The 12994-nt window shown below is 39.4% G+C and overlaps 1 protein-coding gene across 1 annotated transcript in view; it reads right to left on the minus strand.

The window, feature by feature from the left end:
• Positions 1 to 3399, minus strand: part of LOC115569297 (transcription factor COE3) — a 114663-nt gene extending 111264 nt beyond the window's left edge. Inside the window, exon 1 of the mRNA XM_030397328.1 lies at positions 2604 to 3399. Within this exon, the coding sequence (XP_030253188.1) occupies positions 2604 to 2737 (134 nt within the window). The 5' untranslated portion in view covers positions 2738 to 3399. The remainder of the gene's footprint in view (positions 1 to 2603) is intronic.
• Between the last annotated feature and the right edge of the window lie 9595 nt (positions 3400 to 12994).

Consider the following 12994-nt stretch of genomic DNA (forward strand, 5'->3'; position numbering starts at 1 on the left):
TTTCTGTCTAAACTCACAGAGAGATGAAGACAAAACAAGTTGTTTTTGAGGAAAGTTTGGTTCATTTATTCAAATTCAGACTCCTACGAACACGTTTCTTTCTTCATTTAAATTCAAAGCTTGTTTCTATTTTCTTCCTGTTGTTAGTGTGGATTATCGGCGTTAATCTGGTCGTCCACCAATTTCAGCAGATTTCTGAATCTTTTAACGTCGTGTTTTGTCCTCTGAGGTTTTTATGCGTTGTAGATTTTAAAACCCTCCGATGCAAGTTTGTGATTCTGGGAAGGAAATAAACTTCACGTGAGTTTAATCTACATCTGTTTAACGCACATATCATGGACATGAGTCTAAGTGTGCTGCATATACGGCACGTACAATTCCATTTACCCAGAGACACGTAATCCACCTGCGTACTACAGAAAGTTGGTATAAATGTGCCCCTTCAACCAGACCTACGACGACAATTTACCAAAAATCAGATTCGATCCTCGAGTATAGTTGATTAATCATTAGTTAATTAAAGACTGATTAATCACTTCAGTCTTTTTTCGGCAAAATTGTTCAAACTTGTCAGTAGAATATAAATACCTGTAGGTTTATTTCATCTTCTGTCATGAAGATTTAAATTTGTTTTACTGATTTTCTAAAGACCAAACAAAAAATTAATTAATCTAAAAATCATGTGTTTGTTAGAAAAGTATTGTTCTGCGTATACAGTTATTTTTTTCTTATTATCTCTGTCTCTACCTTCTTTTTTATGAAGAGGTATTTGGACAAGACTGAAGTTTCTGTTGGGTTTTAATGTCCTCACACTTTTGATGTGAGGCTGCAGTCTAGGTGTTTTCATGATAATCTGGATGTTGAATGTGTCACAACTGCAGGAAGCAACGAGATTAATGGATTAAATGATGTTCTGTTTAAAATAGCTACAAACACTGAAAATGAATCTGATCTGTTGTCCACATTCATTTCATATAGTTGATGCTTCTGACATGAAGGAATTCACGTTAATTTAAATGTTTGTAATTACAGTGAAGATCAACTATTACAGATTTAAATCCCGGCAGAAATAATAACGAAGTGTTTCAAAGTCACCCGCGTGTTTTCTGAGCAGCGGACTGATTTTTCCTCTTCACGTCCAGGTGATCTGAACCTGAGGCAGCGCTGAGAATCCTGCATTGATTTATTTGAGTTAAGCGGTCAAATTTCACCGGAGCTCACCTGATGTCTCCCCGAGAGACACTTCAGCAATTTAGACACTCAAAACTCTCATTATGAACGTCAGATGTGACTGGAAATAATTGCAGACGAAGACGGAGGAGAATCTCATGACATCTAAAAAAATATTTTAATTTATATTCCGCCGTGCGAATTATTGATTTTTGGACCTTCAGGTTTGGAATTAAAACTATTTGCTCAGCTCTGTGAGGCTTCAAAAACTTTACATTTTAAAAACGCTAACATCGGGTGGGTTCTGGGTGAAGTTCGGTCCGTGTTTTGCGTGTTTTTATCACGGAGGTCAAACGTTAACTTGTTTTTATCTCGCGTGCAAACAACTCGAAAATCTTTTTATTTGAATGTGTAAGGCCATTTAAATTAAGCTTCATTTCCTCCCGGAGTTGGTTCAGGATTTAAATTAATTTCGCGGTTTAAATTGAGTGCACTTCTTCAGAATTTGTAAAATATTTTGTTTGTGTAAAATAGAAAATCTCTGTGATATTTAAAGAAATAAACATGTGCTAACTGCGATAATTGCGATGAGTATCCAGAGATGAGCCTCGTGCAGCGGGCTGCAGCTCAGCGCTCCTCCCGCCGCCTCTCGGCGCTCTCGGCGCGCGGCGTGTTCTCGCAGCACCAAAACGCGTGTCAGATTTGTTTAAATGAATCACGGAGCCGCGTGTGGGAACCGAAACATGACTTCAACTTGACTTTTGGTTTATAAAGACACGTGGGTGCGCGGAGAGCATTACGGCGTGTGTGTCCGCCCGCAGCGGACAGTCAGTGAAGCCGAATCTGGCGGAGAGGTGGAGGGAGTCGGTGTGATGGGGCAGCCGCTCCGCGCTGACACCATGAACCCTGCTGGGCTAAAACACAGTTTCTGTCTGACGTCAGTTTATGAAGTGATTCTTTCTTGGAATCTTTTTTTTTTCCTCTCCAAATGAATTTAACTGATTTCTGAATTAGAACCGAACTTCGGTCATTTTACATGAATTATCAGAGGAAACCCAAAGCGTCCAGAACGCTTCAGTTGATGTTGTGACAGTTTAGGCTCAAAGTTTTCAGTCTTTTCTGTTTCATTCACTTTGCGCTCTCTTCGTCGTCTCTTCGACTTCTATTATTTGTCTCTAACATAAAACGACCCCGGAGCTGTGACTCTGACTCTCAGCCATGTGCTTGGATCTGTTCTAACTTTGGTTCAACTCGCTGTTTTGTCGTCTGTTGCTCTGCAGACTGAACCTTCGTCACTTCTCAGGCGGATCCTGGAGGATGCAAACATGACTTTCACCTTCACGCTGGAGTTTTCTAACGGTGGCACTAATGGACAGGATTGGCAGCGCGCAGCAGAGAGCTTAAAAGTTGCTCGGTTTCGGTGATATTTTTACCTCTGGGCCGCTGTGTTGGCGTCCAAAATCCCTGCGCCCTGCATCCAGGAGCGGACCGGGGTCATGCCGGTGGGGAGCGGCTCCTCCTTCATGGTCAGGGCCCCCCGGGGGAGGCTGTCCTGGATGGAGAACATCAAAGTGTCCTTCTGGGAGCTTTGTCTTCACCAGAAACAAGAAAGAAGAATAATCCTCCCTGTACCAGCCACTCAAAAAAAGCCAACCTGGATTAAGGTGGAGAAAAGAGGAGCGATGAGGAGGAGGAGGAGGAGGAGGAGGAGGAGGAGGGACACACGAGCGCTTCCCCAAAGTACCGGGTCCTGATCCAAAGAAGAGCCCGGGATCCCTCTGGGTTTCTCCGGGGTTGTTTTAGATCCCAGCCCTGGCTCGCAGCTGTCCGGGCGTTAAACCGGCGTCTCTGTGAAGTTAAAAGAGGGCGGAGAGAGGCTCGGAGAGCGGGGAGAGCATCTCAGAGGAGCCCGCAGAGAGAGAGAGAGAGGGAGACAGTGGGATGCAGGAGAATCAGCCGGGATCCGGAGCGCCTGACGCCGGGAGAACGGAGCGCGGAGAGCCGGGGATCAGAGGGAGTGCGAGCAGCCGCGGATTGTGAAGAAATGAAAAGTGGGATAAAAAAACACGCCAGCGCTTCAAAAAGGAGTAAAATGAAATGATTAGCAAACAAGAGGGAGGGACGGACCGTGGAAGGCTGCTGCTCCCGGGGGAACAGGGGGATTGGGCAGCGAGAAATCTCATCCCCCTCCCTCCCCGGCTCTTTATGGCTCCTCTGTCCCGGCGGAGAGCTCCTTCTCCCGGGGTCCGGGGCTCGGCAGCTCCCGTGGGACCGGCGTGGAGCGGGAGGGGGCGGGGACAGCACCAAATAAGGGCAGCTCATTCGGATATTGGTCGCACCTCTGGCTTCTGATTGGTGGTAGTGGCGCGTTGCGTCATTGTTTTTTCAAAACGGACTCCAAATAAGGGTTTCCGCGTGTTCGGCCGTGCGCACTGTAAAAAATGAGGTTTGAATGTTTCAAGATTGTGCGAAAAGACTTCATGACGGAGACTCTTCAGACATGTGAACACACAGACTGACATGTTGACCCGCACACAGTCACAGGTCACTTTCTGATTTTTACGCATCATTTAACTCTGATTCTTGTTTCTGCAAACTCACATTATGTCTCGACTCTATAATATCTGTAGTTTTAACTTTCCAATCCGTCATTAAATGAGTTGTTAAGGTTTAGACAGAAGCTTGAACCTCCTTCACCCAAACCTTCCGCGTCTCTTTCCCGCTCCAGATTTATTTCAGCGGGTACGAGACTGTAATACTGAACCTCATCAGTAACACAAATCTGTATTCACTTCCTCAAACCTCACAGACTTCTTCAGATTTGGGGGGATTAACTGGTTTCATGTGGAATAATCTCCTCTGTCATCCCGCGTTCGGGCTGACTGACACGGGAGGCGCGCAAATTTGGCACCAATTTGCGCTTTTTTACGCACGGACATATGGCACTCTCTCTCTCTCACACACACACACACGCGCGCGCGCGCGCGCGCAGACACACACACACACAAACATACACATACACACAGACACACGCACCAGGAGGGAAAGCCTCTAATAAGCTGTGTTTCAGTCAGTGTTTTATTTCACTGCTGTCTTTGTCTTTAGTTTTAGAGTTTAAAGGGAGCAGGCCGCAGCGATCCATAATAATTGCAAGTCCGTAATAATAATAATAACTAATATTAATAATTATTATTATTATTCTCTGATCATCCCTCTTGATGTTTTGGGGGCTTTGACATCTCCAGCAGTCATTTTTTTGTTCATTTTCGTGGCAGGAGCAGAATTCCTCTAATTAAGCACAAACTCCAGAGCAGCGCTGATTAAATATTTATCCTCCTTTAGCCCGCTGCCTCCTCCAGGGACACAGAAACGTCTGGAAAGCCTGGAAAAATATTTCTGTGTGCGCGGAGAGAAAAAGTCAATGAGACGCTGCAAACATGTTGGTGATGAAGAAGAGGAGGATGGAGAAGAAGAAGAAGAAAAAGAAGAAGAGGGTCCGGATTAGAAACCAGGCGGCAACAGGCTCGTCTCACCGCCCGGCTCTGATATAATATACATTATTAATAATATGATTTCATCGTTTTAATCATTATAATTATGTGTCTTCAGTAAAAACATTTCTGATAATTAATGTTACACTTTTATCATTTCAGTAAAATTCCACAAATAAAAATCATCATCGTCACATTTTAATAATTGTCACAGAGGCCTGATGGAGCAGATTCTCACAATGTGTGTGTTCCCCTCTCTAATACATTTAATCTGATTTTATTTTATTTATTGTGTTGATTCTCCTCATTCTGCTTCTTCTTGTGATTTTAGGTTTGGATCATGATGGCGTGACAAACCTCCTCCAGAACACTGCCATCACAGAGCTCTCCTGTAAGATTCCCCTCGGAAACTCCACAAGAACTCAAGACGGCATGACAGAGCATGAAGACACACGATCACAGGAGCCTCAAACCACTTCTGGATCCTCTCAGAACCCTCATCTAGACCTCCTGGAGTACCGTAAGAATTACCCCAAAGTACCTGGGGGGACTATCATGATCACCCATGAGATCTCTCTTAAAAATCTCCAGGACCTTTATTCAAGCCCCTGCAACCAATTAAAGAACCCTCAGAGCTCCCTGATCCACATGACCAGAACCTCCTTTAGAAGCCTGTAAATGTAGAGAACCTCCCACGGAACACTGACCCCCTGGGAATCCTTTAAGACACCCTGGTTCTTCTTAAGATGCTCTGAAATCCCCCTAAAAAGCCTCGATACCTGCGAACATCCCTGGACTCCCTTCTCAGTAATACAGAAACCCTTCTGGAAATTCTTTGACAACTCCAGGACCTTCAATCTCCAAACCTCCATCAACTTTTCTGGATCCCAAGGTCCCTTGAAATTCCTCAGAACCTTAATAAGAACATCTTAAATCCTCTTCATATTCCTTAGAATCCCCCAGAACCCGTTGGAACCTGTATTGGAGCATTTTTCGAACACATTAACCCCCTCTGGATATTCTTTAACAGCACCAGGACTTTAATGTCCGTGGATCCAAAGATATGGCTTGCTGGACCTCCTTCAGATTCTCTCGAACTACTTGAATATTACAGAACAGAATATTACAGCCTCCTCCAAGAACCCCTGGAACCGCCTCATGTATTCGTGGATGTCTAGAACCCCCTCGAACCACCCTTGAAGTCTCTGCAGGTTAAACATGCGCTGCCAGGCTAGTTCGTAATAGAACCACGGCAGAGCATTTTTTTAACACTATTAGTTATTTGCATTAAATATTTTAAATACACAGAAATGTTAATGTTTTCTTTAGTATTTATTGGTTAAGTGGTTGTCGCTCCTAATCTCGTTCTCTAATCTTAGAAGAACGTTGTGAAAAGGCTCTTTGGGTCGTCGTGCTTAGAAACATCAGGAACACACTCAAAGCAGCAGGATTAGAGGATCACCTGAAGGACCACACCACATGAAGGGCTCTTAATTTAGATTTACATGTTTTTAAAATAGATTTCCGACTTTAAAGTAATGACTATATTAATCGAGCCGCTCTCATAATGAACAGGAGAACCTGTCATGTGTGAAACACAGATGGCACTTTGTTCTGTTCCTCTGCTGCTGGAAATAAATCCAGCAGCAGTTTGAAGATCAGCTGCAGTCTGAGAGCTGAGTGTGAAGGGACAGGGCGCCACACAGTGGACCACAGCCAGTACTGCTCGTCAGACACCGTCAGTGGACGGAGACGGTTCACTGAGATTTCTGAAGAATTTACAACCACGGACACACAGGCTGTGATAACAGTACCCTTATAGAAGAATCCTAATAATGCAAAAGAGATTGTTACAAATCAGCCCAGCTACAAATATGAATATATATTTTAATCAGTCTTGAAGAAAATTAATTCGATTAAATGTACAACTTGAGCGAATGACAACTTCTGTTCTTACAGCCAGAAAAACACAAATGAAACGAAGCAAATAAAAAACAGAAAGAGTGAAAGAAAGACACAAGGAAAAATATCGTGTTATTAATAATGTCTAATATTTAGACTAGAATTTAATCTCATTATCAAAATACACAATTAAAACACAAAAACAGGTTCGAAAAAAGAACAAGAAAAAAGAAAGGGAAAAAAATCATTCGGACACAGTTTTTATTAAACTGTGGGTGAGATTCAAGTTGAGCCCGTTCAGTATAAATGTATGTGTGACAGTAAAGTGCAGCTGACGAGTGTTTTCATAATTGATTAAGCTGCTGATTTGCTTTGTCTAATAAGAGATTGTTTGTAAGCCATATTCTTTCAAAACATCATTAAAGACGATGTCATCGTCCTGTTCGTTTGTGACGGACTTAAATCCCACAGCCCGACATTTTCTCCTGCTTTAAGTCTTAAATTCTGACAAATCAGTGAGCCGGCGTTCTTCTTAGAAACCCAGTCCTCCGGGTCTATATGTTAAACCAACAGCTGGTCCATTGTGAGAAATACTGCACTTGACAGCAAATATGATTTCATATAATATCGAACTGACACTGTCGATCACAACCTCCCAGAGTCCAGGCTGACAACTCCATATGTTTTGTTTTGTCCAGAACTTAAAGATCAAGTTGAATTTGACAGAAAACAAACAGCAAATCCTTCTCACCAGGGAAACTTCCTCAGAACACAGAACCCTTTCTTTGGATCCCCTAAAACACCTTGAATAGAACCAGAACCTCTGTCTTTTCTCCTTTCCACCACTGGACCTGCTATAAAACCCACTATCTCCAAGAACCCCTTCAACCCTCATCAGACTGTTCTGCATCCTTGACTGGCTGCATGTTTTCATGTTATCAGAAGAGTTGCAGATTATTTGTGCATTATTAAATCTAGTCGTTAAAATCTTCATTCAGGTGAAAAAAAATCCACCAATGAGACAATCCTTTTCTCCAGGTTCATGTGTTCATAATCTCAACTTTTTTCCTCTGTGCTTTCAACCACATCTCATGGTCTTCCTCGGTGAACGGAGCTGACACCTCGTCTCACATCAGACACAACAGACATTAGTTATAGTCCAGCTCCACGTACGACCACCTGTTATTGTGCAGCTCCATTCAGTGATGAAGTCGCTGAATGTGATTGAAAGCTCAGGAGAAAAACAATCTGTAGGTGTGAGGCTGAAGAATATTGAATTAAACTTGTCTCATTGGTGGATTTTCTCTCCTTAATGAAGATCTCTATGACAGCTAAATGATTCGTGATAAGACGGATAGATTTGTAGTAAGAAAACCTTGAGTGGACGTCAGTTTGACACAAGCTCAAATAAAATAATGGACTTCAGCACTCGAGCGAAATGAATCAGATCAGTGAATCAACGACAGGCTGATTTATTTTTGGTTTTGAGTTAAAGACGAATTAATGATATTTCTCTTGTTTGTGTGAAGTTACTGTTTCTTGAAAATCAAAATAAATGATCATTTAATCGGAAATTTGATCTGTTAAGATATTTGTCCCGTGAGACTTTTTGTGTGTTATATGAACCTATTGTTTAATTAAAAAAAACATCAGATTTTACAAAGAAAACATGTGAACACTGTGTTCATCATGACTGAATTAATATTTTCATGTTGTCACTTTAAATCATCTCCTGTTTTATGAATCAGATGAAGACTTAAATCTACATTAATAATCATACTCTACTGTTTGATTTCTCACCCGAACATCTCCAGTGGTAGACGATGTAGCTGTACTTTACTTAAGTGTTTTCTGTTTGTGCTACGTTCTTCTTCTACTGCACAACATGTATGTGACAGATGTAAGGACATTTTACACACAAACAAATGAAGAGTTCATGAAATGCGTTATCAATTAAACTATAGGTCTACTCGCTTTTTCAGGGATTATTAGTAATCCAGGAAAACTGAAAAATACACATTTTAGTCGTAGTGGAGAATAACCAGTGATGGAGTGTAACTAACTACAATACAAGTGCTGTACTTGTGTAAAATTTTGAGGTACTTTGCTTCAGTATTTCCATTTTCTGCTCCTGAATACTTCCACTTCATGTATATAATAACTTTAGCAAACAAATCCAGATGATTCAGTGCTGATGGGCTGTGACTGGTGACATCGCACAGTATTGTGGACACTGAGAACACAGAGTGGTGACCAACAACAGACAGGACACTGCATCATCAAGCAATCAAGACACAAAAACACTGATACTGATCATTGAAAGAAATGCTGAAGATCAGCCCTGATAATCAGTCCACTCCAAAACTAAAGTACCCAACAGTCTGCACAAGCACAGCTGAAACTCTTGCTGTATTAATCAATCAAAACTTAAATGATGCCAGTGTTTTATCAGGGAACCTTCCTGTAAAATCATTGTCTGGTTGCAGCTTGTCTGTCATGTTTTTTACTTTGAATTATTTGATTTAATTTTACTGTTGAATATAGAACTGTTTAATTTAATACAGTTTAATGTTATACTGTTGAATATGATACTGTTCAATTTAATACAGTTTAATGTTATACTGTTGAATATAATACTGTTCAATTTAATACAGTTTAATGTTATAGCCTACTGTTGAATATAATACTGTTCAATTTAATACAGTTTAATGTTATACTGTTGAATATAATACTGTTCAATTTAATACAGTTTAATGTTATAGCCTACTGTTGAATATAATACTGTTCAATTTAATACAGTTTAATGTTATAGCCTACTGTTGAATATAATACTGTTCAATTTAATACAGTTTGATGTTATACTGTTGAATATAATACTGTTCAATTTAATACAGTTTAATGTTATAGCCTACTGTTGAATATAATACTGTTCAATTTAATACAGTTTGATGTTATACTGTTGAATATAAAACTATTCAATTTAATACAGTTTAATGTTATACTGTTGAAAATAATACTGTTGAATATAAAACTGTTTAATTTAATACAGTTTAATGTAATGCTGTTCAATATAATACTGTTTAATTTAATACAGTTTAATGTTATACTGTTGAATATAGTACTGTTTAATTTTATACAATTTAATGTTATACTGTTCAATATAAAACTGATCAATTTAATACAGTTTAATGTTATACTGTTCAATATAAAACTGATCAATTTAATACAGTTTAATGTTATACTGTTCAATATAAAACTGATCAATTTAATACAGTTTAATGTTCCACTGTTGAATATAATACTGTATAATACTTCAATTTAATACAGTTTAATGTTATACTGTTGAATATAATACTGTTCAATTTACCAGTTTAATGTTATACTGTTGAATATAATACTCTTTAATTTAATACAGTTTAATGTTATACTGAATATAATACTGTTGAATATAATACTGTTGAATATAATACTGTTGAATATAATACAGTTGATATTTGGACTGAACAAACACTGTGAGCGTGTAACTTTGGGCACTGACTCATTGTCATCACAATTCTCACTGTTTTCATCAAACATCCAACAATCGGTGAGTTTGTGGAGAAAATCAATCATCAGAATAAATAGAATAATTGATTGAAACATTCAGTCTGATACAAATTGAGCTCCACCTCAACAACTCCAGCAGTAATGCAGGATTTTTACTGACCATACTAAATCTCTCCTCCAGACACACGCACAGCCGACTCAGTCCAAACAAATTCTCCTCTTTATCCTCTGATGTGGAGTCAAGACTGGAAGGATCAGAGGATCCTGAAGCCTGCAGACCTCCTGCTGAGGGTGAACAGGGGGGTGGAGGTGGGGTCAGCACCCCACTTTAACCATCAGAGGGGCATTTAACCCCCAAGACACCCCCACACACTCCTACACATCCTAAAACACTGTCAACTGCCCCCAGACTCTCAACACTAACAGGACTCAGCCTCAGTCTGTCTGAACAAATACATCACACACACACACACACACACACACACACACAAAGACAACTACTATTACATTTAATGGTTAAAGTCATTATACAATATAAGCTATATGAAGAATACATACAAAACTAAAATAATCACACTTGTGACTGATTATGTTTACATGCAGTGAGACCAAACTGTGATACAGTTCAAATCATATCGTCTGATAAGTGCTTTGAAATTAAAATGTTGGTCCAAAATGAAAATTTCTGCTGATGTGCCAGACTGATTACATGACGCTGTAATCACATAGATACAACCTGAGTTGTTGACTGAGTACTTTTCTTATTTTGACCTGTGATAAAGGCGGCAAAAAAAAGTATTTTGACAGATATTTGGATTTGATACGATTCGTGACGAGAAGGATTCAGAGGTGTCACAAAATTCACGTTAACTATGATATTAAAATATCATATTTTGATATTGTGTTAATAATCCAGGAGAAACTATGTGAGGCTATCTTTAATTTCTGGGCTCATCTGGCTGCCTTTCCTCTCTACTACTAACACTTGTATTTTGTGTCTTTTATTTCAGAAACATAGGGACAAAATACACAGTACATAAAGTTAAAGGAACATTTAACTGCTAGCTTTTTTTAATTTCTTTTTTAATTTCCATAGCCACGTCGATAATATCGTTATGAATTCATCTGGTCACAATAACATCATGACAGACAGAGAGCAATGATCCTTTCTGCATCGCAATTTTCATTTTCAATGAAAAAACTATTCAAATGTCTGTTTCTTCCATCTGGAGAAGGAGATTTGTTGGTCAGCACTGCAGCTTCTGTAATTTGGATATGTACATGATATTTAGATAGCAGAGGGCCATCACTGGAACAGGAAGCATGATAATACGTTCATTCCATTACAGGAGAGACTTGATGTTCTCCAAAGTTAGGTGGAGACCATACTTACATCTGTATCAGCAATCGGCCTAAATTAGTTGGAAAATAATGGATATTGGCAAAAATCTATTATCATGAAACCCTTGTGTAAGACAAAAATCTATAATTAATTGAGCTGGTCTCATATTGAATTATCAGTCAGCTGTCACAGCGTGAAACTCGACTGTTATTACAGATTTTATACTGCAGGTTTTTAAAACTCTCTGGTTTATGGAAAACATTAACTGTTTCCACATTGGAAAGTAACTGAACACAGTCGCATCAGGGACATTTCACAGCCGTCTGTCTTTCTGAATGTTTTTATGTTTTATTTTCAGGGTTCCAGTTTCCTGTGGTGGTGTCAGTGATCTGCCCATATACTATCTATACTATAGGCTCCCAACGTTTCACAAATGTTTTGTCCTTTTAGAAAACGATATGTGATCTTTTACAGACAAACACAACTGTTCATTTCTACAGACGGTCTCGTCTCTGAATGAGGACAGTGGAGACAGATTTCTGTCTGACTGCATGTTAAACTGTGCTTGGATCAGATGAGGCAGAAAACACTAATAAGAAAAAACAAGTAGGTTTCTCATCAATAAAATTCAGTTAAGTGAAAACAGCAACTTCTGTATTTCCTAAAAAACAGCATCTGGAAAAAAGCTGCTCCCCAGAGGAGAAAAAAATCAGAAAAACCCGCCTTCTGTTGATCTCGTGGTTATATCAATTTAAAATCAATAAAGGCTTCGAATCGATGCGACGTTTCAGCATGAAAGCTTCCTCGGAGCAGCTCTGTGGACAGGATGAGCTGATTTCCCTTTTTCCTCACTTTATTTTGAGCAAATATTTGCTCTTAAAAACAGCTCAGATACACAGAGACGTTTTGCTGAATTTAGAGGAAAAGCAAACAGGGTTCACTGGATCATTTAAGTGAAGGTAAAGAGTGACATCTAGTGGAGAAAACTAACTAACTGTAACACCATTCATTTAATATTACAATTATTCAAAATAATGTGGAAAAACGTTCAGGTCTTCAACGTTCAGTTTTATACACATTAACATTACATGTAAGTAAGACTTTATATGGGCATGTGTGTACAGAAGAAGTAACAAAAAACACCTGATGTCACTTCCTGCTCTGTATGAAACAAACCCTTCCGTCATTGAGACAAATAGACTCCATGTTTCTACTCAAAGACAAAAAGAGGTTCATGTAGAACATTTGCTGAATTTACAAGAAGTAACTAGTAACTAGTTCAATGTTTCTGGTACCACAGCAGTACCTGCTCTGGACTGAGTGCAGCGCCAACAGACTGTGCTGTGATTGTGTATGTGGAGTTTGTCAGCCTCCTTAGAAAATTGTCCTGATAGTGCGGTAAAAGTACACAGTGATATTTCTGTGTTTTGGTTTTTATGTAAGTCTTGATTTCATTTTTCAGCACAATGATATTGTTTGTGACTTAATCCAACAATGTTTTGAATCATAGAAATACTAAATACTAGTACTTTAATCTATATTC

The sequence above is a fragment of the Sparus aurata genome, chromosome 18 (genome assembly GCF_900880675.1).
Source record: "Sparus aurata chromosome 18, fSpaAur1.1, whole genome shotgun sequence".
NCBI classification, from domain to species: Eukaryota; Metazoa; Chordata; class Actinopteri; order Spariformes; family Sparidae; genus Sparus; species Sparus aurata.